Source organism: Lichenostomus cassidix, chromosome 14, assembly GCF_008360975.1.
Source record: "Lichenostomus cassidix isolate B80296 chromosome 14, HeHo_3.0, whole genome shotgun sequence".
NCBI lineage: Eukaryota > Metazoa > Chordata > Aves > Passeriformes > Meliphagidae > Lichenostomus > Lichenostomus cassidix.
Genome location: NC_139495.1, coordinates 1088092 through 1115142, shown reverse-complemented (window position 1 = coordinate 1115142; position 27051 = coordinate 1088092). Strand labels below are relative to the sequence as shown.

Below are 27051 nucleotides of genomic sequence, written 5' to 3'. Positions count from 1 at the left end.
TTCTTCCAAATATCCAACCTGATCCTCCCCTGGCCCAGCCTGAGGCTGTTCCCTCTACTCCTGTCCGTGTTCCCTGGAGCACAGCCTGAACCTCCTGGCTGTCCCCTCCTGTCAGCAGTTGTGCAGAGCCACAAGGTCCCCCTGAGCCTCCTTTGCTCCAGGCTGAGCTCCTTTCCCAGCTCCCTCAGCCATTCCTGCTGCTCCAGCCCTTCACCAGTTCTGCTCACTTCTCTGGAAGCTCTGCAGCACCTCCATGGCAAGAAGGGCCCAAAACTGACCCCAGGATTTGAGGCAGAGCTTCACCAGCACCCAGCACAGAGAAACAGAGAAGCCCTCAGCCTTGACTGGTGGCACTGCAGCAGGTGACAGCAGAGGCACAACGAGCAACACATGGAAAGAGCCTGCACCATTTTTCCTGCAGTCACCATGCAAGGAAGATGAATATCTTCCAAGTTGGCACAGCTGACATCGTGCCTGATGGGAATAGCTCGTCCTTGCAGCCTGCCTTCTGGAGAGACAGCTCTGCTCCATCCGAGCTGGCACCAGGAGCTGGGACCAGGAGGAGAGCAGGCTGGGCAGGCTCCCGGGCTGCCGGGAGATGGATACAGCACGACAAGGAACAGGGCATGGAGCAGCTGAGCCTGGGGAGTGCAGGGACAGCTGTGGCACGAGCCAGCTTTGGAACAACCTGGAGCAGCGGGAGGAGCCAGGGAGGGATGGCCTCGCACCGAAATATCTCGCTTGGCTCCGAGCACGGCATGGAACTTCTGGCACACAGAACCCTATGAAGCTCCATGCCAAAGAAAACAGCCAGATTTAAAGCCCTGAAGCGCTGTGTTTGCGCAGAGCAGCTGGGCAGAGCGCGGCGCTCGGCCCCGGGTGGGTTCCTGGTGTCTCCAGCCCTGTGCAGAGCTCTGTTCCCCCGTGGGGATAGCTGAGCAAAAGGCAGGTGCCATCCCCATGGCTGCTGGCACAGGTGGCACTGGTGGCACCATCTGCCTCTCCGTGCTCACATTTATCCAGCAGCACTACTGCCCTCTTGGGTTGACCACCCTGATGGGGACGAGGTGCTTTCCTGCCTTGAAGAACAAATTTACATATATGTCGATGGCTCCGAGTACCAGCCAACCACCGGCACGGCCAGTCCCGCTCAGAGCCCTGCCAGATGCCGCAGCCCTGCTTCCCCGAGGCACGCCGTATCTCCAGGCGTCTGTTGTTCCATTAAGTTATTTTTAGCAAATATATCCCCCTTAGTTCAGCTGCCGTTATCTGATTAGTTCCTGTAACTATATGAGGAGCAACATCTCCAGGCGTGACTGCGATTCTGAGCAGGCTGTGTCTCTGCACACGCCTTTCCTACACGAGAGAAACTTGCTGGAGATGCTCCTCGCCGCGGTGCTCTGAGCTGTGCCGAGGCTCGGTTGTGGTGCTGGGGGCAGCGGGGATCAGCCCTGCGGAGCACTGGAGCACACGACCTTTGGTACAGGCAGAGTTATCCAGGCGCGCTTCCCAGCTGCTGCCGGCGATAAGGAGCCATCTCCTCCGGCGTTGCCCTGATGCGGCGGCGATAAACAGCTGGCTTTGTTTGCTTCGGAGCACGGGGCTGTTGATGGAGATTTCCACCATCATCCACTGGCGATGGGAGCAGGGCAAAGGCCGTGAGCACAGCCCCGAAGGTGCACAGCCTGTGCACTCCCTGCCTCTCGGCAGGCACCACCAGGAAAAGCTGCACCACGGCCTTGGTCCAGGGACTGGCTAAAAACCTGCAGCCCACAGATGGTTCCAGCACTGCTCTTTGTTCCGAGGCCTCAGCCTCTATTGACTGCAGCTATCCTGGAAAATCAGATTATAGTGCAAAACCGTGGCATCCAGTCTGCTCGGCCGAGGCAGGTCTTCCATCTCCCGGCTGGATCGTCGGGATCAAGAGCACACGAAGGGGAGTGGGAGGATGAGCCTCCACCGTGACAGCTTTTCCTTCAGCCTCAGCTATGTCGGAGGAGCGCTGCAGACCCAGAGCTCCTCAGTGTTCCCTGGAGCCTGTGACAGCCGCGCCGCGCCCAAGACTCGGGGTGCTAGAAGGGGGATCTCACCAGAAACCATGCACAGGAGCTCCTGAGCTGGCCCTTGTCCCTTGTCCATGGTCAAATCCATCAGAACCCTGCTGCCTACTCCTCTTCCTCCCCCCGGGGTGCTTCAGGGCCCTTATAGTTAATCCCCTTCAGGAATTAACTATAGATTTTAATGGTCCCAAAGGGAAAATCTCGTCAGTGCCCACAGTGAGAATGACCCCTCAGTGTCACCATGGCTGTCACCCGAGCTCTGGCACTGGCCCCAGGCTCCCCGGGATGCTGATCCCTGACGAGTCAGCTGTCACTGCCTGTGCCAGCACCGTCACTTATTCCATCTTCACCATGTGCCTGCCTGGCTTCTCACAACAGTGATTTATTTCGTGCCCCTGCTTCGCTGTGCCCATCCAGCCCTCGGTTCCCAGGCAGGCTAAGGCCGTGCTGTGCTGTCACACAGCTAAAGACATTTATTCCAGCTGAAAGACCGCCAGCGCCTCAGGTGACATTCGTGAGCAGAGGGAGATGCCAAGTGTTGCTCACTGAAACCAGTTGCTGAGGCAGGCTGGGGGTAAGGTGGGCTCCCGGTACGGCAGCCCGCACTCCATCCCTTGGTGCATGGAGCCTGGACCCTGTTCCACGTTCCCCTTACACTCTCGAGGGATGCTGCCGGCGGCGGAGGGTCCATGTCCGCTTCGAATGGCCCCCCGCACCGTGCCGGCCTGTGGCACACGCGAGCAGGGGGAACCGGCTGCAGGACGGACCGCAAACCGGGCTGTGGAGCTGCGGGGCCGCTGTGTGTGGGGCGGCGTGGGGCCGCGGCGGTGTGACCCCCATTAGCGGCTCCCTTCGCTCCTGCAGAGCCCCCGCAGGTGCCTCCCGGTGCCCCCAGCTCCGCGGCGCTGGGCTGCGCGGGGGCGGCGTGGGGAGCGGGTACGGCGGTGTGCCCCTCCTGGGCTCCCTTCACGGGGGGAACAGAGCCCCGCACCGCCATCCTGGCCCTGCCGCTCCCCCCGGTGCCCCCCGGTCCCTCACGGTGCCCCCCGCTCCCTCACGGTGCCCCCCGCTCCCTCACGGTCCCTCACGGTGCCGGCACTGAGGGGAGCGGGGAGCGGGGCCAGAAGCGATACCACGCCCCCTATCGCCCTCCTTGTGCTGCCATTGGCGGAGGGGCGGCGCGGGGCGGGGCTGCGCGGGGCGGTGGCGGCGGCGGCTCCCGCGCTCCCCCATTGCCCGGCGCGGCCGCGGCGCCGGCCCCGGGATGTCGCGCAAGAAGGCGGCTCGCAGCAAGGGCGGCGGTGCCGCGCCCTCCGCCGCGCTGCCCCCCGCCGCGCAGGCCACCGGCCGCGCGGCCGCCGCCCCCCGGGGGAGCTCCGCCGCCGCCCCCGAGCTGCCCCGCAACGGCGGCGCGGCGGCCGGGCGGCCCTCGCTGAGCAGCAGCGGGGAGTTCTACGACCTCGCCTTCAAGGTGCGGGACCGGAGCGGGCGGCGGGGAGGGCTGCGGAAGCCGGGCTGCGGGGTCAGGCGGCTGCGGAGCCGGGTGTAGCATCCCCGAAGTTCCCGGGGGCCAGGACCGGGCGGGCATCCCTGCATCCCTCCCTCCCTCCCAGCCCCGGCAGCCCGCGGCCGCCCAGTCGGGGTCCCGGCGGTGGCTGCGCCCGCAGAGCCCCGGCAGCGGGGCTGCTGCTGCGGGACTTGTGCGAGTGACAGCCAAAGGCTGCTTCGGGGAGTTGCTGTAACCTCCCGGCTCCTCTTTAACCTACAAGGAACGGGGCTGTGAGCAGAGCGATGGCACCGCTCGAGGGGCATCGAACGTGCTCCGGCTGCCGCTGCGATGTCCCCAGCCTTTTGGGCTCAGATGGCTTCTCCTCGCCGCTTCACATCCTGGCGAGCGAGTCACAGAGCAAACATATTTGCGTTCTCCCCGCTTCATCATGCGACCTGATGCAAGCCCAGCTGGGAGCTCACTTGATGATTTTGGGGCTGATTTAGTGGTTTTGGCTGAGGCCACGACTCGGTGGAACCCCTCTGTGTTTCTAACGCGCATCTCTGTAGCCGAGCCCGGGGGATTGAGGCTGGAGAACATGGATTTGTTGTGGCAAGTCCCACCTTGGTGTGCGGTGTCGAGAGCTTGGTGCCCGTGGCACTCGGTGCAGCCGTCGTGGTGTTGAGCTTTGGGATGTGGGGAAGGCGAGGGGCGTTCCAGAGATGTGTTCGGTTGCTTTGGTAGGTGGTTGGTCCTGATACAGCTGCATTAATGGTTCAACAGCTTCCCTAAAATGGAGCCACCTCCGTGTTTGCACTGGTCCTCGGCTCCTGGAGCTCACCTCTGCCTGCCCAGGCTGGGGCTTTCCCTGGGGATCGTTCCCATGGCATGAGAATCAGCCAAATGGGTCTCAGAGAAGCCCGAATTCACTGGGTAGATAAAATATCTGTTAATGGTCTGGCTGATTCTGAACCAGTGGCAGAGAGAAATTGCTTTGTATCCAGTAAAAATCTGTTTATTAAACTTTCTCCTTCCCTTTCCCCTCTCCTGAGGCTCCTGATCTCTGCCTGAGGCAGTGGCCAAGTCCTGGGCATGGAGCTGGATCCTGGCCCTGGGCACTCTGTGTGCCTGGCTGAGGCTTTGGTGGTGCTGAGTGGGGAAAAGCTGCTGTTGAGGTTCCCCTATTCCAAAAAGATGTCTAGAAATTAAAAAAAATCAGTATTTTATACTAAAATGACTTGCCCCCCCTTCCCTTGACTTCACACCAATACTCCCGTGGGCGCTGGCTGTCCTCACCGTGCTGTGCCAGGGCTCAGTGCCTGGTGCTCCCGTGGGACACCGGGTGGGCTTCTGCTGGGCTGTGGGGCACCACGGGCACATCCTGCCCTCCTCGGCAGTGCCCTCCTGCCCCAAAACAAGCTGCATCTGCGGCCGGGGCTGAGCTGCACAGCGGTGGTGGCATTTGCCACTTGTGACGGCTCCTGGGAGGGTTCGGTGTGACCCAGGGCAGTCCCTGCCGTAAAGCCATTTAAATCCTGTCACGGGTTAATGGCTCGTGGAAGGCTGATGGCAGCGCCTTGGGAGAGAGGGAACCTGCCACGGCAGGGACAGAGGGAGCTGGCACAGCCCGGATTGCTCAGTGTCACCACGGGAGCAGGGTCAGTGCCCTGGGGGCAGGAGGGCTGTTGGTTTGGACAGAGGTTTTGGGGAGCTGCGTTTGGGATCAGCCTCAGCTCTGCTGTGGTTGCTTTGTGGCAAAGAGCCACCTGCCCTGCCTGTGCCCAGGGTGACTGCTGGGTGGGGAAACTGAGGCAGGTGGCACCGGGAGCTGCACCCTTGGCATCTGTGAAGGACTGGGAGGGCCGCCATGGGCATGTGTGGGTCCCACTGATGGCAAGGGCAGAGTGCACCCCTGGAGCTGGCACCACACGTGGTGGGGTGTTTTGTGGGTGCCCTAGGGACAGTGTGGGCAGTTTGTGCCACCCAGATGGCACCTCTTGGTTTTCAGGGGGTGTCTGTGCCCCCATGAAGGACCTGTTAAGTGCCTGTCAGGGGAAGGTGTCTCCAGTTTTTTGACATGGTTCTGGGTAGGAGGGAATAATCCCCCTGTGGGTCCTTGTAGTCCTTCCTTTTCTCCCATCCTTCACTGAATCTGAGGACATCACTCTAGGATGTGCTTTTTCCCCTCAAGCATGTGGGATCTGCTGCCCACTCCCGTGATGGAGCAGGGTAATGGCTGCAGTGGGGCTTCCTTCCCAAAACCTGGAGTCTAACACCCTTCCCTCCTCCCTCCCTCGCAGGTGATGCTGGTGGGCGACTCGGGGGTTGGCAAGACCTGCTTGCTGGTTCGCTTCAAGGACGGCGCTTTCCTCGCCGGCAGCTTCATTTCCACGGTGGGAATCGACTTCAGGGTAAGTGCCTGGGGGGCTCCTCAGCCCTTCCCGGGGTCTGGCAGGTGAGTGATGGATTTTGCAGAGGTGTAACTAAACATTACTCCGAGGGCTTAAACCTCATCAGCCGTGTCAGCTCCAGCTCGGGGTCTGGTGGCAGCGGCAGCAGCTCAGCAGCATCTTTGTCACGGTTTTGCACAGGGACTGGGGAGCGTGTCCTCTGCTCAGGATCCTGGGGATAATTCCTGGAACAGCTGAGGGCTGAGATCTGCCTGTGAAAATATTTCCCTAAGGCAGCTTCAGTGTTTTTAAGAGTTGTTCTTTTCTTGAAACGGCAAACGACGAAACCAAAGTGATATAAACCAGAATGCCCTGGAAGAATCAGCTTCTCCTTGTCCCTCACCTGTCTCCCAACCATCTACTTCCCCCAAACTGTGAGCCTGTCACCTCCCAAGATGTCTGGGCAGTGCTGCTCTCCCTCCTCCAGGGGCACAGGCTATGCTGTCTGTCTGTGTGATGCGTTTGGCTCCATTTGGGTGCTGTGGTGGGTGCTGTGAGGAGCTGGTGGTGATGCCACACGCCAGTGTTGCGTCTTCCCAACCGCCTTTCCCCAGCAGGATCTCAGATCTTTGCTTCTCTTGGAGGATTTCTGGGAGATGAGTGTCTCTTGTAACCTGCTACTTGGCTGGGGTGTGAGTAATAACTCGCTGGTGCAGTGACATTGGGAAGGGATGAAGGACAGCTCAGAAAGCCTTAAGGATGAAACGGATGTTCCATGCCTAGAGAGGTTGGGGGCTGCACCAGGTGAAATGGGTAAATTGGGAGGCTGTAATTTTATACAAAGGTAATTACACAGTGTTTCAGGTGTTTTTCAAATGAAAAGCGTTTTATTACTGATTGCAGTGATTGATACTGAGGGCAGCCATAAAACCCTGTGACTTATTGATTAGAGCACCAAAATGACTCTTACTGAGAAGCAATCAAATTAGGGTTAATTTACTTCTCTAATAGAGCTGCTAGAGCTACATGGCTCTGAAATGGGCAGATTATACAGTGGGGGAGATCATGTGTATGCCCTAAAACTCATTATTATCATCCTTGTCAGGCATTCGTAATTTTGGGGGGACGTGGAAATAGTTTTTTGATGTGCCTCTCCATTCCCATGAGGATAATCCTGTTTGCAGGCTCTGGATAATCATCCCTCTCGCTGTGGGTGCCCCGATGCAGATGATGCTCTGGGGTGGCAACACTGGAGGCTTCTGCTGGTTTTAATTTGTGTCTTTTTAATCACGAAACTGTTGCATCACAACTCCTTCTCTCCGCAGCCCCAGAGCCTGGCAGGGGGTTTGCTGGCTGAAGCAGGCGAGGCTGTTTGTGAGGTGGCAGTGGTGTGAAGGTGCTGCTGGGGTTTGCTGTGTTCTCTTGGCCTGCTGTGAGAGGTGCTGAGCGAGCACAGGGGGTAATTTTGGGGTTTTGGCAGGGTTTGTGCTGCTCTCTGAGCCTCGCTGGCACTGGAGGCCACAGGGATCTCCCCAAGGCCAGCATGGGTGGCAGCTGCTCTCCTGTGCATGCATGACCTTGTTCCAGTCCTGCCAGCTCCCTGGGGCCCAACCCAGCTCAGGACACCATGGGGACAGAGCTGCTCAGCTCCTGACATTGTTCTGGGGACCATCTCCACTCTCCTGGTCCCTGCAAGCACTCTGAATGGGATGGAGCTGTGTTGGGACAGCCCCCGTGCCCTCCCAGCCATTCTCCTCCTCTCCCAGTCCATCCACTGGTCCCAGTGGGCTCCAGGATCCACTGCTCGTTTTCAAGGATGTCAAACCATTAGCTACACCCAAAGCTATGGCTAATGGATTATGTAGGCGAATGTAAATGAATAGAAATCCATTTAAAATTAATCTGGCATTACAATTCCTAATGGCCCCTGAGGTTTGTTCCCTCCTACTGTTTTATGTGAGGGAGAACCTCCTGCACTGTGTTTGTTTATCGTCATGTCTTGAACAAAGAAGGATGTTGATCTGAATATGTTTGGAAAACAAACCACTGATGCTGGGGAAATAAAAATGATTGTAGTTTTAAAAAAGCCATCAAAATGGCACCTGTTGGCTTCGAGCTTTGGAGGCACTGAGCTCTCAACATTCCTTCCTGGGAAAATCAGGTTTGCTGGGGGAGCATCTTTAGCTGCTAGGGATGATTGCTTCCCAGTTCAGCTGGGACAGTGCCAGGGCTGGCTGAGGGTGCAGTGCTGGGTGAGCCATCGAGGCAGAGCCCTGGTGAGGAGTCCTGCTCCTGGCAGAGCTTTGGCTGAGCAGAAACATCTGAGCTCCTGAGCTGCTTCCCCCCCGAGGGGAAATATTCTGGGGTAGGGGACAAACCTCTCTCTGCCTTCAGTGTCTGAATCACAGGTGCCATCTTCAGGCTTTCGTTCTGGATAACGAGTGGCTTAACTATTCCCCTCCACGAGCTGTGCTGAGCCATGGCATGAGGTCTCCTTGCTCCTGGCAGGTGGCTCGGCTTGGGTGTTCTGTCCCCACGGATCCCCACGGTGAGGGCAGAGCAGATCTCTGGGCACATCATGTTGCTTTCCTGACTTGATGTGCTCTGGTTCCTGGGAGAAGGGGCTCCTGGAAAGGAGCAGGTTTAGCACTCAGGGGTGTGAATCCCGATTTTCTCAGTGCCACGGGAGGAGCTGCCTCTCGCTGTAATTTTGGCAGCGCTGCAGAAACCTCGACAGAAATTCAAGCTGCGCAGCCAGCGGGGCTTGTGTCCCGTCGTGACAGCTGAGTAACGGGAGGGGGGGTCTTGCCAAAGCGCCGCCTGAACCCACTGTGTCCCTGTCCCCGATGACCCCCGGGCTCCGTGGGACTGCCCAGCCCGGTCCTCGCCACCCCGAGCTTTGCAGGGTTGGGCGAGTGAAGATTTTTGTACTAATTGGACCTGAAAGGAGAAGAACATCAAAGAAAAAAAATTAAGGATGAGCCTTTTCTCCCTGGGAAGAGGTGCTAATGAGCTTCTTTGCATTAGCAGGGGTGCTGATTCCTGCGCTAATCAGGGCGATGGGAAGCACTTTGCGGTGGAGTTCAGAGCTGGGTGGCTTCTCTCCGTGTCCCCCAGGTGTGCGGTGGTGTCACTGCTGCCCGAGGACAGGGAGCAGAGCAGCATCCTGCTGGCACCGAGCTCAGGTGGTGCTGCAGGAGGGGAGAGCCAGCCCCGGTGCTTCGGCACAGCTCCAGGCTCCCGGGCAGGCAGCGGGCACTGGGAATATTTCCTTTGAAGGCTCAACTTTGATGTCCACAGGTTCACAGCGATGTGAGGGGGTTCAGCCCCGGGAGGCTCCGTGCTCTGCTGCAGCCCTGGCTGTGCCGTGGTTAATCTGGGACAGCCCCTGTGCTGTAAATAACCTGTCACGGGTGGCCCTGAGCTCTAAGGACTCCTGATTACACTCAGCCCTGTGCTGCTTGCGGGGTGGAATCAACGGTGTATAGTATGGGGTTTTTTTTGTTGTTTTTGTTTTTTTAAACAGGAGGTTTGTTGCACCTCTGCTTGTTCTTTGTTGTGTTTCTGTGTGCATCTTGCATGGGCTGCCGTGAGCTGAGCTCTGCAGCAGGATGGCAACTGTTGCTCCAGCCATGCAGGGTGTGCAGAATAACACTGACCATGGTTTAGATTCACCAGCGCTGCTCCTGGTGTGCTGGGAGAGGGCTGTGGATGCTCTGAGCATCTCTTGGTCCCCAGTGGGCACCACATCCTTGCCCCTGGGGCAAAGCTCTTGTCCCCACATCCCTGCCCACGTCCCTGCCCTCATCCCTGCCCACGTCCCTGCCCTCCCAGCCTGTGCCTGGTGCCTCCCTCCGAAGGGCTGGAGCAACCCTGAGTCTTCTGAAAGCCAAGGGCTGGCTTTTATCTCAGCGGTTGGCACGGAGCATTAGCAGGGCTCATTTTCTGATGGATCAATCTGGAAAAAGTGGGAGGGGAGCTGCTTAGGCCAGAAGAAAGAAATGGAAATAAATTAATTTCAGAGTCTTTCTGTGCAAAATTAGCTCTGGATGCTGGAGGAATGGAACTCAGGCTCTGGGCAGAGTGTTTAGTCTCTCCTGTGCTGTGTGGGGTCAGGATGGGGGTTTGCTGCAGGGGGGTGGCTTTAGGTTGGTCTCCAGGGCTGGAGCACTGGAGAGAAGTGGTTTTTCCTTGACAGAAGCATCTCAGTGCTGCTGAATTCTTGGACCAATTTCCCCTCCATGGGGCTGCCGTGGCAGTGGCATCAAGGTGAAGGTGGGGAGGGAGCAGGCAGGGGATGCCTGTGCTCCACCTTGGCTATGCCCATGGCAAAGGGTTGGAACTGGATGACCTCTAAGGTCCCTTCCAACCCAAACCACTCCGTGTTTCTGTGTGTTTCCAGCAGCTCTTTGTCTGAAAATCAGTTTGTTCTGCAGCTCCCATTGCTGGATGAATTTTAATAGCAGCCAGTAGCTGATTTCATATTTTGCATCTCGCTGCATGGAGAGCTGGGCTCAATTTGCCCCGAGCAGATTTCCATCCCTGCAAGTGTTCAAGGACAAGTTGGATGGGATTTGGAGCAACCTGGTCTAGTGGAAGGTGTCTCTGCCCTTGGCAGGAGGTTGGAACTGGATGGTCTTTAAGATTCTTTCCAACCCAAACCATTCCAGGAGTCTCTGATCATTCCTGTGATGCTCCCACCCCTCCCAGGGGATGGAGACAACACTGTCACTGGTGCTGTGGGGACCACCTGTGCCCAAATCTGGCCCAGGGAGCAGGTCCTGCCAGCCTTGCCCAGGGAGAGCAGCCCTTGGCAGCTGGGACACTCCAGGGTTGTACCCACTGTGCCCATGTGTGACACTGGGGACACTGCTTCTCCACAGCTGCTGCTGCTGCCTGTTCCCCACTCCCAGAATGAGCCCTCAGGGGAGTAAATACCCATTTTTCCTGGGAAGCCAAGCCCTGCTTTTCCTCCCATGGCTGCTCCCTCCCTTGCAGAGGGACACTCAGAGCTTTGCAGTCGGTGCCTGTCATTTGCATGCAGGGCTCAGTTGCCAAGAGATGCTGTGAGCAGTGCCCGTGGTGCCTGTGGCTGCTCCTCACAGCTCCCAGGGTTTTATTCATCTTCCTCTGCCTCTTGCTTTTGGAAAATAATAACCCCCAGTTCTGTGGCACACCAGGAAGATGCAAACCCCGTGTGCAGGCGGTGATCCCAGTGGACTAGGGACTCCATTCCTGCCTCAGGGAAGGCAGAGAAAGAAGATGAATGTCTGCAAAGCAAAGAAGTGCTTGAGCAGCTGGAGCAGCAGTGAGCCCCAGAGCCTGCTGAAGAAAACTCTTAACCAGCTTCATCCTCTTTGCAGGGTGGTGGGAAGGTGCCTTCTCCACCTCCTTGGTGTCAGAAATACCACCCAGAATAGTTTGGATGTGGAATTTTGCATCCATCTCAGCTGAAATGGCAGCGCTGGGGACGTGGGGTTTGGGAGATGCTTCTGGAAGGGCAGCAGTGCCTCTCAGGCTCCTGCAGCCCTGCTGGTGCTTGGTGACATCCTCTGCATGTTGATAGCTGGTGTCCCTGTGGGTCTGTCCTGCACTGGGATGGTTGGAATAATGGATTTACTTAGCTCAGGGTGAGAGCAGAAAGCCTGGGATGCTCAGGAGTTGCAATGGCAGAGCACAGACAAGGAAAACATAAATGTGAGAGGTGCTGGTGGAAGGAGGGAGGTTGTAAAGGTGCTCAGCATAATCTGCCTCTGTATGCTCATGGTCAGAGCTGTGTGGGAGCCCAAAACCCCTACAGAGGCTGGGGACCAAGGGAAACTCAGCTGGAAAATGCAATTCCCAGCAGATTCTGACCCACAGAGTATCCAGGGGTGTGGGTCAGATTCCAGCTGGGCAGGATCACCATGGAGGAGCAGGGTGAGGAGGAGGTCGGGCTGGAGGAAGGCTGTGAGCACATGGTTGTGCTGTGTTGGCTCCTCTCTGGCTGCTGCCAGGTGGGAAATTGGCCCTGGAGAGGCCAATTTGGGCACTGGAGCATCCTCTGCCATGGATCTGAGCCGGGCTGGATCTGCTCCCGGTGCCAGGACCTGTGAGGGAGCGTTTTATAGTCAGTAAAACATTTAAATGGGGCCAGGGTAAGTCTAAATGGTTTGAATATTTAATGGAATACATTTGGCTTAATTTCACTTTCATCTTTTATTTGTGATAAAATATTGAATTCAGCTGTGCAGAACTGGGTTGTTCTTTGAAAGCAGAGGGAAGGCAGCCAGGAAGTGGGGGACAGGTGGGTTTTGGGGTGTCTCTGATCCCCCTACTGCCCCTGGAATGGGTGTTTGGGGCATCCCTGCCCCATGGCTCTGCCTTGCTCAGCTCCTGTGATCCCCTGAGCCCTTGCTGCCTCTCTGCTGAGCCACTGCTTCGTTTTGTTAATTAATTATTGCTCCCAGCAGAGCTTTGGGTTATTCCTGGGGAGGATGTTGATGATCTCCGTGGGGAAGGGTGAGGTGCCAGCCCTGGGTTTGGCAGTGCTGGGATGGCTGCAGTGGCAGGAGCTGACTCCAGCCGAGCTCAGAGTGCTCACTGTGTGTTGTTCTTCCCTGAAAACCATCTTTCCCTTTTCCCCTTTCCCCAAAAAGCCACTTCCCATCCCTGGGGCTCTGTGATGGTAACACTGAGCATCCCCGTGGCCAAGGGCAGGGCAGCAATCAGCTGAGCCAAAGCCTGGAACAACGAGTGCCAGCAGATCATCCTCCTTGGAAAAAAATGGGAAAAAACAACCCCATGCAGGCAGGTTAGAGCTGTGTTTGTGGAGGAAGGAGCTGCAGGGTGCTGTGTGCCTCAGCAGTTGTCCCTGCCCTTGGATGGTGATGGGGCACACACTGTTCCTATGGCAATGGGGGATTTGGGGACTCAGGGCTTTACCTGCAGAGCCTTTGGAAGCAAAATATTTTGCTGTTGTCACCATGGGGCCATCGCTGCCCCGGAGCAGGATGGCTCTGTGCCGTGCTGTGCCATCGTGTGCCACAGCCCAGCTCCTGGCTCCATCCCAGGGTGACAGAGCTGCCCAGCTCTGGCTCAGGATCCCAGCAGAGCCCTGGAGCTCACACAGCTTTGTTTATCTACCAGGGACATACAAAATTTTTAATTCTGGCTCAGCACCGAGTCATTGCCCTGAGGCATTGGTGAATCTCTCAGAAGCAACAGCAAATAATTCATCTTTATGCCTCCGCTGGGAAAAAGCGTTTCTCCCTGATCATAACTAAGGGGAGTTGGGAGCTCGTGATGCTTCAGCTTTAGAGGGTGATGTCCATTGCCCTGGGCTGGCTGTCCCAGGGTGAGGAGGAGTTCAGTGGGTGCTTTGGGGATCTCGGGAAGATGTTGGTGTGACCTGGGGGAGGTCAGCAGGCAGGAAGAGTCATCTTCTAGGGGCCACAAAACCATCAGCATGTCTCTGAGGATGTGACTGGTCCTGGTGTGAACACCTGGACAGGTTTTGTTCCGTTTTGTGTGGGGTTTTTCTATTTAATTTATTGAGAGCAGGGCAGTGGTGAGAGCCACGCCGAGCTGCTTGGGTCAGATGCCACAAAGCCATCGCGTCCCCTCGCCAGCCCCTGTGCCATCTGTCCATGTCTCGGGACGTTTTCCTCCTGCCTGCCGAGGCTCGATGTTCCCGGGCTCAGTGACACACTGGGGAAATGGAGGCTTTGGCTTTTCCAGCTTTGCCTGCGCAGCATCACCACGGCAACGCTCGGCGCTGTGGCATTAACGCTGCTCTGGGAACAGAACCGTTCTGCTGCACCATGGCCCTGAGCCCCGGCTGGGCTGTGTGCCAGGGGGAGCTGGGGGTCCTGCCCCACACCACGGCTGCTGCTCCTCACCGGGGCCAAGCCTGCACTGTCCCTGGTGCCTGGAGCATCCCCTCGAGGAGAGCCACTGCTTCTGACACTGCTGAGCCCTGTGTTCCCAACCTTGGAACAACTCCCTGCTCATGAGCTCTTTTCCCCCAAAGCAATGTGCAGGAGGCTGCTGAAGGCACCTGGGAGCTCCAGCCTGTCTGGGCAGTGCAGACCCCACTGGTGAGGACCTTGCTCAGCGTTGGATGCTGAATTTGGTAGGAATTGCTGGTTTTGCTTCCCATGCCATTCACCAGCAGCCAGTCCCACCGGTGCCTCTGTGCCTTGCTGCTTCCTTGGAGCTGATGGTTAAGACAAACTGGATGAATAATTCAGCCCAGCCTCGCTGCTGGGGGGGTTAGTGAAGAGCCTGTCCAGTGACCTCCTGTTGGAAGGGAGCAGTGCCTGGATGAGATCCATCCACAGTGCCCTGGGCAGTGCAGGGTCAGTCCTTTCCTGGGGAGCCAGACAGCCAGGCTTCCACTGGTTTATCTCCTTTCCCTGGTGTTGAGCACACTGGGCTCTGGGAGCTGTGGGGAAGCTGTGCCCCCAGGCTCTGCATTGCTCAGAGGAGGAGCTGGATGTTGCTGCTGCTCCTGCTGTCAGTTTTTAGAGCTGAGCCCAGCTTTGGCAGTGGCACTGGCAGCCCCCACAGCCCCAGTGAAAGGCTGGCAGCTTTGCTGGGGTGAGTAGCTCTGTGGCTCAGCCCGAACTTCCTTCAACCCATTAATGAGCTGCACTTATAAATGTGCATGAATTAACGGGAGAAGTGCTCGACAATGCCGAAAATAACTTTGTTCCCAAGCAAGCTTTAGTGCCTGGCAGATGTGTTTTTCCCTCCTGAATAATACACACGTGAGGTCAGATTGCTCCTGACAGCTGGCTGTGTTGTGCTGGGGGAGAGCAGTGGGAGCAGAGCAGATTCTCCAGGGATCAGCCCCACAGCCCAGAGCAGAGGTGGAAATCCTCTCCTGAGGAACTCTGCTCCAGCTGGAGTTCTTGGCTGAGGCTGGGCTTCCCAAGCTTGCAAAAAATGAATTGAGGTGACTGTGTGGGTTTTGGTTCAGTTTTATTTGTGAAAAGGAACCTTTTGGTAAGGTCTTGGGACAGCTCTGTGGGAGCATGGTCTGCACTGCTGCCCAGACCTCCAGCAGCCACAGTGAAGGATTTGGGGAGTTTTGGCTCCCTGGGGTGATTTCCTAGCACAGTCCTGGCTTGCAGCTCTGCTCCAGAGGCCCACACTGGGAGAACAAATGCTGGAGTTGGGTTAGCCAAACTGGTTTGACTGACTGGGGTGGCTTTGGTGTGGAAGCACCAGTGATGTGCTGAGCATGCTGCAATTCCTCAGCACCTCTGCATCTCCTGGGGCTTTCAGTGGTGCCCAAACCTTGGGAAGAGCCTGCTCTAGTAGAGCAGAAAATGGGAGGGCTGGGACTGCTGCCAGGGAGAAGGGAAAGCTTTACAAAGATCAAAGCTTTGACTCCACAGTGGCTGCGCTGGAGGAGCTCAGTGCCAGCAGCGTCAGGAATGCTCCTGTGGCTTCTGCCTTGTGCCACCTGTGGGTGCATTGAGAGGCCACCTGGCCCTGGAGAGAGGTGCTGGGGCAGGGACTCTGCCCACTCAGCCCCTCTGTCCCCAGCTCTGCCCCAGGGGTGTTTCAGGGTTGTTCTTGCACAAGGAGCAGATGGCCAGGCAGGACCATGGTGGCATTGCCACCCGTGGCGAGGTGGAATCTCTGTGGTTAGCTAGTGAGGAGAAGGTGAAACCTCAGAAGGCTCAGCAGGACTTTGGGGAGCAGCCACAGAGGCACAAGTGCCCCCTGCTCCTGCCCTGACACACAGGACTTGCTGTGTGTCATCCCCTGCACCCTGCAGAGATGGGCTGTGGCACCTGGGAGCACTGGGACCTGATGGGTGTCAGTCCCAGGGGCTGACTGGACTTGAACAACCATCAGAAAATCTCATTAGAGTTGTTCAGTCACTCTCTCTTTTGAATCCTTCGAAGGATCTGGGCTCAGATTTGCAAAACAGCAACGATGCAGTTTTTGGGAGCTGTCTGCCTTGGCTGTGGGTGAAGGATGGAAGTGTTTGGGATAAAAAGCTACAGATCCTTTTGTCAGGTCTTTGGGGATTTCATTTTCTTTGGGGATGAGAAGTGCTCTTTAATAATGCTGTTTGCAGTGCTGTCTGCAGACGCTGCTGTTGCTGCTGGGTGCTGACAGAGTGTTTGCTGCTGGATGTTCAGCCCTGATTTTTTCTTAATTGGATTGTAAAGTCTTCTCAGAAACTTCAGGCAAGTTTTCAGCCTGCGGCTGGTTGCAGTCACTGAGGCAAATCCTAGAATCATTTAGGTTGGAAAAGACCTTTAAGGTCAGAAAAGTGTTGCAAGGCTTTATTTCTCCCCAGATAAACGATTCCCTTTCTAACAGGACCTGATGAGCCATTTTTCATCTCCGTGGCACTGATGGGGTAGTGTTTGCTGCAGATGAGAAATGATAGAGCAATAAATGCTCTGTGGAGATCCCTGCTCAGCTTTGCAGCATGGCATGTCCTTGATGAGGAAAATGAAGATAAATATGTTGAGCACCACGTTACTTATTCCCAGTATTGGCACAGATCTGCATGAGCCATCTCTGCCCCCTTTGTTTCCAAGGCTTCTTGGTTTAGAAGTAAGCAGGGTTATTTTTAAAAATATCCCTTCTTTTATAAAGTAGGGGAAAAAGATGGAAGGAGTGAGTAATGCAGCCCAGGGTGGTGGGGGAGCTGTGCAGACCATCCCATCCCATATCCCATCCCATCCCATCCCATATCCCATCCCACATGTTGGAGCTGCCAAGAAGCAGAGCAGGGCTGAATTTCAAATGTATGATCCTAAGCAGATCCTCTTACCTCTAATCTGTCCCTAAGACAGGATTCTCTTCTTGCCGGAAAACCCTTTTATTTGCAGACTGATGTGACTAGAAGATGATAAGTCACTAATTCTTCAGTGTGTCTGCTCCAACAAGAGCCTGGACTCTTATCTCTGCAGGGCTGGCAGCCAGGGGGATGTTAATTGGGATTTAATGTGGTGAACACAGCTCTGGACAAAGGCTGGTGCTGCTGACATCCCTGGGGCTCTTGCTGGGTGCTGTGGGAAGGGGCTGTGCCCACCTGGACACCAGGATTGGGGACATTTCTGTAGGGACAGGCTTGTGGCTTCTCCTGGCCGGAGGTGGCAGAGGGGACACTGTGGGGTGACACCTCCAGGGGGCTGTGGGGTGGCTCTGGCAGCAGAGCAGGTGTGCTGTGAGGGTGTTAATCTGCATTTCCTGGGATCTGCTGAGGAACTGAGCAGGAGCTGAGCAGGAAGTGAGCAGCCAGCACCAGCACGCTGTGGTTCTGAAAGGATTTGGCACTGGCGCTGCAGCGGCTGCAGGCAGCAGTGTGCAAGGCCTGGGGAGGAAAACATCCCGAGGCAGAAGCTGCTATTTTTAGCTGCACGGTGCAAATGCACAGAGCTGGGAGATGAATGGTTGGGATTTTTCTCTGAGGGGAAGAGTTATGGGAAGAGGCAGAGGGAATCGTGTGGAGTGTTTTGGCCACCCAGGTCTCCCTGGGATGCTGATGCATGGGAATGTCTCTGGTGGTGAGGAGGAGGAGAAGGATCACTAGGTATGATTCCCAGGGCCAGGAACATCCTCCAGTCACACTCAGCACAGCTGGAGCAGGACAACATGCCATGTGTCACACCATGGCACAGCCCAGCCTGCAGCCCCTGTCCCTGTCCCACTGTCCCCATTCCCAGAGGCTTTCTGCAGGTTCCAGCACAGCATCAGGCTGTTCCTCCCCTCTCCTGCAGGGACTGTGCTCCTGGAAGGGTTTTGCCTGGGCTGGAGTGGTGGGCAGGCTGTGTTCTCCATGGAGCTGCTGCTGGAATGAACAATGCTTGGATTTTGAGGGACCAAGTTTTTGGAGCACTGAGGGGGCAAAGTGGGGCTGCTCCTGGATCCCTGGCAAGGGGCTGGGATGTCCCTGAGCCAGGCACTGTGCCTGGAGAGATGCTGAGCCACCAGGAGCTGCGCATGTGTGGGAAAACCTCAGGGTTTTAACGAGCAAATTTAATGCAGTGTCCTGCTGTTTTGGGCAGATTTCCATATCGATCCCTGATCTATTTTTGCAGCCGCCGTTGGAGGTGGTGGTTATTTGTGTGTCTGCTGTATCACAACTCATCCCATTTCCTCCTGGCACAGGAGTGTTTGTGCTCTCAGGAGCTCCCTGGGCTTTGCTGGGTGGGAATTTGGATCCTGGTGTGGCCTTGGCACAGGTTTGGGGTGCCCCAGCATCCCTTCAGCCAGCTCCCCACTGCTGGCTTGCTCCTGCCTTCCTGGAGTAAAGGATAACCCAACCTATCCCCTGCTCCCGGGTGGCCTGGCCCGGTGACACCACAACCTGGTGACATTTCTGGGTGGCTGCGCTGTCAGTCCCACAGCTCATTAGTGGCACTAATTAACTCTGTGCTGCCCCAGCGCCTGCGCCTGGTTTGATCTATAGGCACTAAAGCCATTTATCCCTATTTGGACAGGAGTTTGCCCCCCCTCAGTCTCAGGAGATGCATCCAAGGGTCAATAGTGACATTGGAGGGTTTTTTTCCATGGTTAAAGCAGAGCCTCCTTGCTCAGTGGGTGCACAGTGGGTGCTCCTGGGCTCCTCCCCATCACAGGGGAGCTGGGCTGGGGGAGCCCTGCTTGGAGCCTGAGCGGTGTCAGTGAGCAGCTTCCCATTTGTCCAGTTAATTGTGGAGCAGATTGATCCGTGTATCCAATTTAAAGGCTTTAATTAATGAGTTCATGCGTGTAAGAGCCGGGAGAGGCCAGGTTGGCAGCGCTGACCCTGGGCTGTGCTGCAGCTTCAGCAGCAGCCACTCAGGCACTGGGGATGTGCCAGTTGTTCCTGTGGGACTTGCTGGCACTGTGGGGACCCTGTGACCTGAGGAAATGGCATTTGCCCACCGTGCAGCTGCAGGGCAGGGCAGCAGAGCAGTGTTTGTGTGGGAGCATCGTCTGTGCACGGCTCAGGATCAGTGCAGTTTCACTCCATCACCTTCCCCTCCCTCCCTACTGCTTCCACACGCTGCTCCTGGGCACTCGTGGCCGTGGGATCATGCCAGGGCTGCAGCCTTGCTGGGTGATAATGCTGCTCTTAATTGAGGACCATCTGCACTTGGTAATTTGATTTTTCCCGCATCTGCAAGGTTCCAGCTTTGTTTATCTGATGTCCTGAAGATTATTTAACTTGGAGGCATCGTGCTTGTCCACCCCAGGCACTGCAGGCATTTTGCAGATTTCAACAACGTTTGCACTGCCCCAGGATAAAGGACACAGAACAACTGAAATCGAGAAGGGCAACAGCAGAGCTGAGGTGCAGGGATGGTTTTCCTGCCCGAATTGTGGCAGGAGGCTGCTGGGAGCATTACCTCTGTTTTACAAACGTGAGATGAGGAAGGAGCCCTGAGCAGCACAGCCCCTCCTCTCCCCAGCACATTTCACGTCTCAGTGCATTGACACACGGCGTCTTTTGTCTCTGGATGCTTATTACGAGCTCAGCCCCCAGCTGTGCCTTGGAAGGGCTGTCAGGAGGGAATCGAGGCAGCTCCTTTAAAAAAATAATAATAATAATTGGAAGCTGGAAAGTCGCTTAGCTGTGGTATGGGGGAGACCTGTGCATCTGGTTCATCCGAACCATGCTGGTGTGTGCTGCTGGCAGCAGCTCCTGCCTTTTGCCACCCTGCTGCTCCCACTTTCTTCTTGGCTTCTTCACCTGTGCTCTGCAGCCACCCTGTGCTAAGGGGTAGGCTGGGATTGTAGAATCCTGGAATGGTTTGGGTTGGAAGGGACCTTAATCCACCCCCTGCCATGGCAGGGACACCTTCTGCTATCCCAGGCTGCTCCAAGCCCTGTCCAGCCTGGCCTTGGGCTCTGCCAGGGATCCAGGGGCAGCCACAGCTTCTCGGGGCAAGGTTTGTGGGGCTGCAGGCAGGGCTGATGCTCTGGATGGCTCTGGCTGTGTCTCCTGCCTGCAGGAGCATTTCCACAGCTCCTCACCCTGGAACCCTGCTCTGTTCCACACTCAGACCCCAGGAAATCCATTTCTTTATCTAGCCTGGTCCAGCAGCAGCTGGATCCATGTGCAGACTTTAATTAGGTCTAAGCATTTACCTCCCTAAAATATAGGTCAGCCGTAATTAGTGTGACTCCTGTTGCTGCTGGCTCCGTGTTAATTAACTCCTGAAGTGGAGGTCAGTGCATGTGGGGCACCTTTGGAGCTTCAGCTTTTTTGGCTGCTCACCAGATGCTTCAAGGTGGCTTTGGCCTGGATGATCCATGCTCAGGGCTGAGGATGTGTTCTCCCTCCTTCCTTCCCTCCCACACATGCTGGTCTGCCAGCCTTGGAGCATGGCCACCCTGGGGACATGGCCACATCCCTGGGCACAGCCACACCCTCTGCTCTGAGCTGGAGCTGCTCATGTGGCCATGGGCACCTGTTTGGTGCTGGTTTTAACGTGACACTCCTGGTGTCCTTGTCCCCTGTCATCATCCATCACACCAAGTGTCCTCAGCCCCGCGTGCCAAGATCTGGGACTGATGGCCAAACACAGAGGCTTTTCCTTCCTCTGCAGTCCCTGGCATGGCGTGGCATCCCTGGCACAGTCCCTGGCAGGTGGCAGTGGCAGCTGGCTGCCAGCCCCGGGTGATGGTGTTTGGAATGGCACAGTGCCAGCGCAGAGCCTGCGGGATGAGCCTCCACTGCAGGTAGAACTCGGGATTTTGGAGGGCAAGGTGAGCTCAGAGAGTGGATCTCCTGCAGAACACAGACCTGCTCTGTCTCACCTGTGGCACAGGTGCTGGGCAGGGCTGTTCTCCCTGCTCTGGGATGAGGTGAAGGTGCAGCTCAGTGCTGTTTGCTGTGATGGGGATGGCTCTGTCCCTCCTCACCTGGGGACCCCAGGCAGAGGCACCAAGCTCCAGGGAGCACTTTGTAGCACTGAAAACCGTGGGTTTTGGGCACTACAAGCCTTCAGCAGCCCTGGTGTCACATCCTGGAAAGGCTCAGCTCCATGTGCAGGGAGCTCTGAACCCCCGTCAGGCTCCCTGAGCCCCCAGCTCTTCCCCGAGTACTTCCCAGCTCCCCCACCCCACCCCACTCCCTGGCTGCCTATTTTTGCAGCTCCCGGGCTGTGAATCACTCTTCTCCCCCGTCTCAGTCGCTGCCTTTGAAGGTATTTATAAACCTCGGCCGTCTCCCTGCGCCTGCCTGAGCAGACGGAGGATTCAGTGCTCTCTCCTGCTCTCTGCTCCTTGCTGGATCCTTGTGTAGATGGGCAGGAGGTGAGCTGCTCCCTCTGCCCTCGTTAAAACCATCCGTGAAGAGCACCCGAGGGGGTGATGGTGTTGAGCAGTGTGGGACGTGCAGGGATGGATCTGTGTTGGGTCCCTGGGGGGGTTTGGTGGCACTGGAGTGGCTGGTGGTGTGTGCAGTGCTGGGTGAGCCAGAGGAGCCCAGCTGGGGTCACGGCAGCCTTGGTCATCCCATGGCCGTGTGAGGAGGGAGATGGGAGCATCCCAAACCAGCCCCGGAGCAAAGGGAGGAAATGGGATTTAAATTATCACCAGAGCAGCCACCAGCTGCCTCATCCCACTGGTGTGCTGTTCCCTGGCCGTGTTTCCAGCACGTCCCACTGATTACTGTGCTAATTTCTATGGATCTGGTGAGCAAATTAATCTCTTCTCTGCTCCTTCCCCTGGGATTGCTGGTCTGCAGGCTTGCATTCCTTTAATGTTTGGTGAGGCTGGTGCTGATTGTGGGATGGTGGCTGCTCTGGGACATGCCCAGGATCCATCTTGTGCCCTCCCTGTCTGGCACAGCCACCCTGAGGGGCACTGATGGGCTCCACACAGCTCTGCCACGACATCCTCCCACAGAAAGGATGTCCTGTTGGCTTTGGGGAAAGCCCAGTGTGCAGGGACGCTGCCCCCTCTCCTCCTCCGTTCCACCTTTCCTAAAACCAAGAAAATGGGGAGGAAATAATCCTGAGAGAGAAACCAGGAGAAAAACAGGTACACGAGGCAGGAGCAGGAGTTATTTTTAATTTGCTGGCTGGATGTGGTGTGGCTGGCTCTGTCTTTTGAAGGCCGTTAAGGTGGGATGCTGGTGCTCATTAATTTATGGCCAGAGGTCTCCAGCCTGAGCTGGGTGTGGCACTGCCAGGGTTTAGGTACCCAAATAGATGCTACTTGTGCTGATACAGGGAGAGATCCTCTGGCTGGGCCATGGTGCAAATGGCTCTGCAGGTGCTGGGACTGACAGATGGGAGGTTCAAAAGCAGGAGAGGGGATCAGCACAAGGGTTTGGGGGAAACACTGACCGGGATGGGGGCTGGCTGTGCCTCCCTGGGCACCCTGCAGCCATGCTCACTCCTCACCACCCTTTCCATTCTCTTTCAGAACAAGGTGCTGACGGTGGATGGGGTGAAGGTGAAGCTGCAGGTATGTCCCCACTGCCCTGGGAGCATCTCACTTGGTGCCCTGGGTGTTCAGAGCTGGACAGAAAAACCCCATGGCAGAGGGGCACCCCCAAAAATGGGACCCCATCTCTGTCCTTTGTGGGTGTGTCTCCTGCCCTGGGACAGTCTTATGGACCCTTCTGGCTGCTCAGGCCTGGGGGCTATTCTGGCCACAGTGATCCCCATCCCAGCCCTGCTGCTCTGTGCCCCTGCAGCCAGAGCTGCTCCAGCCCCTGAGACCCCATGGTTTCTCCAAGCCCTTTGCCCAGAGCTCGGTAACACCATTAGCACTGCTCCTCCAGGCTGCAGGCGCACTCTGCAAACCTCCTGCTGCATTAAGGACTGATAAATCACATTAGCAGGTCCCCATGCATCCATCTGCTCCATGGATTTTCTGATTAAGGGCCGTGTTGGGAGCCCTTGGCCACGTCGTGTCCCCACACTGAGGAGCAGGAAGATGCTGCTTCCATATTTATTACTCTGGTCATTTTTCCAATTTTTCCTATTGATTTTCAGTTTTTCCTATTGACGTCCCCAGGAGCAAAAGCTGGAGAAGATTCCTAGGGTTGCACCATGGCATTTGGGCTGGTTCTGGTGTTGGTTTTGGTGGGTTCTGGTCAGGTCTGATCCCTCTGCTCCCGTCTGCCTTCCAGATCTGGGACACGGCCGGGCAGGAGCGATTCCGCAGCGTCACCCACGCCTACTACCGGGATGCCCACGGTAAGCACAGCCACTCTGCTCTTGGGGAGCCTCTCCCTTCAGCTCTCTGGGGCCCTGAGCTGCCCCTCCAGACAGCTCCAGGTGAGTCAGGAATCACTCTGGAGTGGTTTTCCACGGATGGATGCCATGGATGGAGGAGGCTCTGCAAACAGCAGCAGAGTGAGGTGCTGCCATGCTGGGTTTTAGCGTGTTGTTCTCTAATTCACAGCAGGCACCTCATGTCCCCAGGTGTGACCCCAGCATACAGAGTGTGCTCTGAGCCATGGGCTTGGCTCAGCACCAGCACTAACCCCTGTCCCTCTCTCCACAGCCCTGCTCCTGCTCTACGATGTCACCAACAAAGCGTCCTTCGACAACATCCAGGTACAGCAGCACCCCAAGCCCCTCCTGCTGTCCCTCATATCCAGCAGGCTGGGTTGTGGGTTTGTACAGGAGGAGGTTTGTGCCGGAGGTGGGAGCTGTGGCCACTGCTGAGCACCTGCAGGGACAGGCAGAGAGGTTTTCCCTTTCACAGCATATAAAAGGGTGATGGATTCACTGCTCTGGCCAATTAACGCTTTGTAATTACAGCACTGGCAGAGAACTTGCTGATGTAGCTGAGGACGGGGGCTTTCCCCAGCGAGCTGCTCCCTCATCCCCCTCTGCTTCTTCAGGTCACAGTGGTTTGGGGTTGGGCACCTCATTGTCCCCCACCTTAGTCCAAGGCAGGACTTGGCAGGGAGAGGGTCTCTGCCTGAGTTTTCCCCCTCCCCGGGGCCTTCAGGGGTGCTGGGGAGTGGTGCTGGGGCTGAGGGCTCTCAGACCTGGCACAGAAGGAGTCAGGACACCCAGGCACTCAGTGTCCCCTTCCTCCACCCCACTGGCCCCATGTGGCTGCTGGGGGCCACCTGTGCCAGTGCTGGCAGAGCATGTCCCGACCTGGGGAGCAATTATCCCTGGCTGAACTGGATTTAATTGCTCCTGTCCTGGGCGTGAGAACGCTGTGTGCATCCCCGGGGAGCAGCTGTGCTGCACACACACCCTGTGCCGTGGTGGCATCAACACCCTGGGGCTGCCATGTATCACACCAGCTCCTGGGGTGCCACAGCCGCTGATCCCCCGGGGCCTGGAGCTCTCCCTGCTCTGCAGCATCCTTCCCTGGGCAGCTCCACAGCTGCCACCCCTCTGTGCCTGCAGTGCCATGGTGGGGACAGGGCAGGTCCTGCCACCCTGCTCCCGTGTCACCAGCACTGGGAATGCTTCCCACAAGCTGGGACTGGCCAGGTGCAGTGGGGTCCTGGGGGTGCATCCACATATCTTGGGCTCCTGCTGGGTTGAGCAAAGGTCACCAGGGACCTCTGGGGATCACCAGGAATCGCTGTGAGCCTGGGGACTGCACTGGAGACAGCAAGCAGCTGCTCACACCACGGGGTCAGGGATTACAGGGAATTAGGGCAGGTTTGATTGGATTAGGCTGGATTATAGGGCAAGCCACCCCATGGCTCAGGGAGGCAGGTTCAGAGGCCTGCTGGGATCAGTGTGGTCGGCACGAGGGCAGCATGTGTGGGATACAGGCACAGGGCACATCCTGGAGCCAATCCTCAGCCGTGTCCTCCAAAAGGAGGTTCAATCTGAACGTCCCAGCCAAGGGGGAATTGGGGTCAAAGCCCTACAAGTGCCTGTGGGCAGAGTGGGCTGTGGGGCCAGAAGGCTGCTGTTACCCTGGGAAAGGGGGATTTGCTAGCAGCCAAAGTGGGTCCCCCAGGGCTCAGGGGCAGCCCAGGGTACCCCCTTGTTGACAGGGATCATCTGTGGAACATCACACGCCTGGCACTGCTTGGGATGGCAGCAGTGCCTGCAGAGGTGTCCATGCCCAGGACTGGGCAGCTCCCCATCACTGCTGTTCTCCTCCTGGAGCCATTGCCAACCCATCTCTTTGGCTGTGTCCCTGCAGGCTTGGCTGACAGAGATCCATGAATACGCACAGCAGGATGTGGTCCTCATGCTACTGGGAAACAAGGTGAGCCTGGCTCCAGGGCTTTGCCAGAGCCTCCTCTTGCTGCCACGCTGGAGCCACGGGCAGGGGAGCCTAGCAAGGCATAAGGGGCCAGGGAGGTACCTACTGGTGACCTTCAAATCACCAAATTGCTCTTTGCCATTCCTGTTGCAGGTGGATTCAGCCCAGGACAGAGTGGTGAAAAGAGAAGATGGAGAGAAACTTGCCAAGGTAGGTGAGGTACCTGAGGATGTGCACAGGAAACGGCCACCTGGAGACCAGTCTGACCCAAAATACACCTGGGAGCATTTGGCTTTTTTCCCCTTCCTCCTCATCTGTCCTTCTTCCTATAAGCTTCCACTAACACTGCTTGTTTATTTGTCCTCAAAAATGATTCCCTGGGAGCCCCTGGGAACATCCCTGGTGACATTGCTGACACGGCTGTGTCTCATCCCACAGGAATATGGAGTGCCCTTCATGGAGACCAGTGCCAAAAGTGGCCTCAACGTGGAGTTAGCGTTCACAGCCATCGCAAAGTAAGTGACCAGAGCAGTGGCCGTGCTGTCAGGAGAGCTTTAGCCCAGGCCACGCTGAGTTCAGTCAAGCTGGGCAAGGCAGCTTGGGATCATAGAATCTTGGAATCGTTTGGGTTGGAAGGGATCTTAAAGCCCATCCAGTGCCACCCCTTCCACTATCCCAGATTGCTCCAAGCCCTGGCTTTGGACAATTCCAGGGATGGGGCAGCCAGAGCTCCTCTGGGCAACCTGTGCCAGGGCCTCCCCACCCTCACAGGGAAGAATTCCTTCCCAATATCCCATCTTTCCCTGCCCTATCAGTGTGAAGCCATTCCCCTTTGTCCTGCTGCTCCATGCCCTTGTCCAAACTCCCCCTCCAGCTTCTTCCAGACAAAATTCTCTCCCTGCCAGAAGCAGCAGCATAAGAGTAACATCTTTGCCCTTTCCCAGGGAGCTGAAGCACAGGTCCATGAAGCTGCCCAACGAGCCCAAATTCAAGCTCCACGACTACGTGAAGAAGGAAGTGCGAGGCTCGGGCTGCTGCAGGTCCTAACAGGTGTTTGTACAGAGACTCAGGCCCGTGGGCAGTGTGTGCATGTCTGTCTGTCGTGTCTGTGTCTGCCCCGAAGGCCAGCTGAGACCAGGGCAAAGGAGCAGCAGGAAAAGCTCTTGGATTCTGCAGCCCAGTCACATCCATCAGCTCTGGCTCCCCTCGCCAGTGTTCCCGCCCGGCTTGCAGGGGGGAGGTGGGTGTTAGGGAAGGGCTGGGGTGGCCTGAGGTCTCCTTCTGTGCCTGCTCTGTGAGGCTGTAACCTTAGTGAGAGCCAGGGTGTGATGCAGGGGAGCCAACACCTCCCCACCCAGGAGGAAAAAACCCCTGAATTCTTTCTGGGTAGGAGAAAGTCCTGAATTCCCTTTTCTTTCCTTGCGTACCTGGAATTCAGCTGAGAGCCCTGGCCTGGGGCTGCAGGAAGGGTGTGTTTTAAGGCAGATTTTGTAGTTGCTTTCTCCTGTCTGTCCATCCCTGTGAGGTGGGACACACTTCCACAGTGAGGGATTCTCCTGTTCCCTGCAAAGGCAGAGCTTGGCTGTCTGTTCAAGTGAGCTCCTGCACACCTGGCTGTGTACAGATTTCTGAACGCTCATCCCTTCGGGAAAGGCTCTGGTTCTCCTTCTGCCATTTCTAGTACTTTGAGAAGAAACCTAATGTACTGCAGCTTATTCTAAATACCTTCCTGTAAGTGTGATGGTGTTTTCAGACTGCAACAACGCTTTGATATCTTCAAAGTTCTCTTGGGCAGCTCTTTCTTTTCACCGCAGAGAGCTGGGGGGAAGCTGCAGGCAGTGATTTTACAGGCTGCAGACTCCTGCCAGCTCTCTTCAAGGGCCTCCTCACCCCTTTGGTCTGTGTCAGGCTTTTGGCTGTTTTTTTGTCAAGCTGCACTTCTAAGTACAAATTTGAATCTGGA

At 56.6% G+C, this 27051-nt stretch overlaps 1 protein-coding gene across 1 annotated transcript; it reads left to right on the top strand.

Moving 5' to 3' along the window:
* The first annotated feature begins 3292 nt into the window (after nucleotides 1-3292).
* Nucleotides 3293-27051, top strand: RAB26 (RAB26, member RAS oncogene family). The gene is made up of 9 exons (XM_085074330.1): nucleotides 3293-3531; nucleotides 5850-5960; nucleotides 22314-22355; nucleotides 23026-23092; nucleotides 23403-23455; nucleotides 25026-25091; nucleotides 25242-25298; nucleotides 25527-25603; nucleotides 26033-27051. Exons 1-9 carry the CDS (start codon nucleotides 3325-3327, stop codon nucleotides 26133-26135), a joined length of 783 nt encoding a protein of 260 aa, XP_084930456.1. The 5' UTR covers nucleotides 3293-3324; the 3' UTR covers nucleotides 26136-27051.

Coding starts and splice junctions, on each gene's coding strand:
- RAB26 (XM_085074330.1), top strand. CDS start 3,325: ATGTCGCGCAAGAAGGCGGCTCGCAGCAAGGGCGGCGGTGCCGCGCCC. Junction 23,093..23,402: donor CTACTACCGGGATGCCCACG/GTAAGCACAGCC, acceptor CTCTCTCCACAG/CCCTGCTCCTGCTCTACGAT. Junction 25,092..25,241: donor TCATGCTACTGGGAAACAAG/GTGAGCCTGGCT, acceptor TTCCTGTTGCAG/GTGGATTCAGCCCAGGACAG.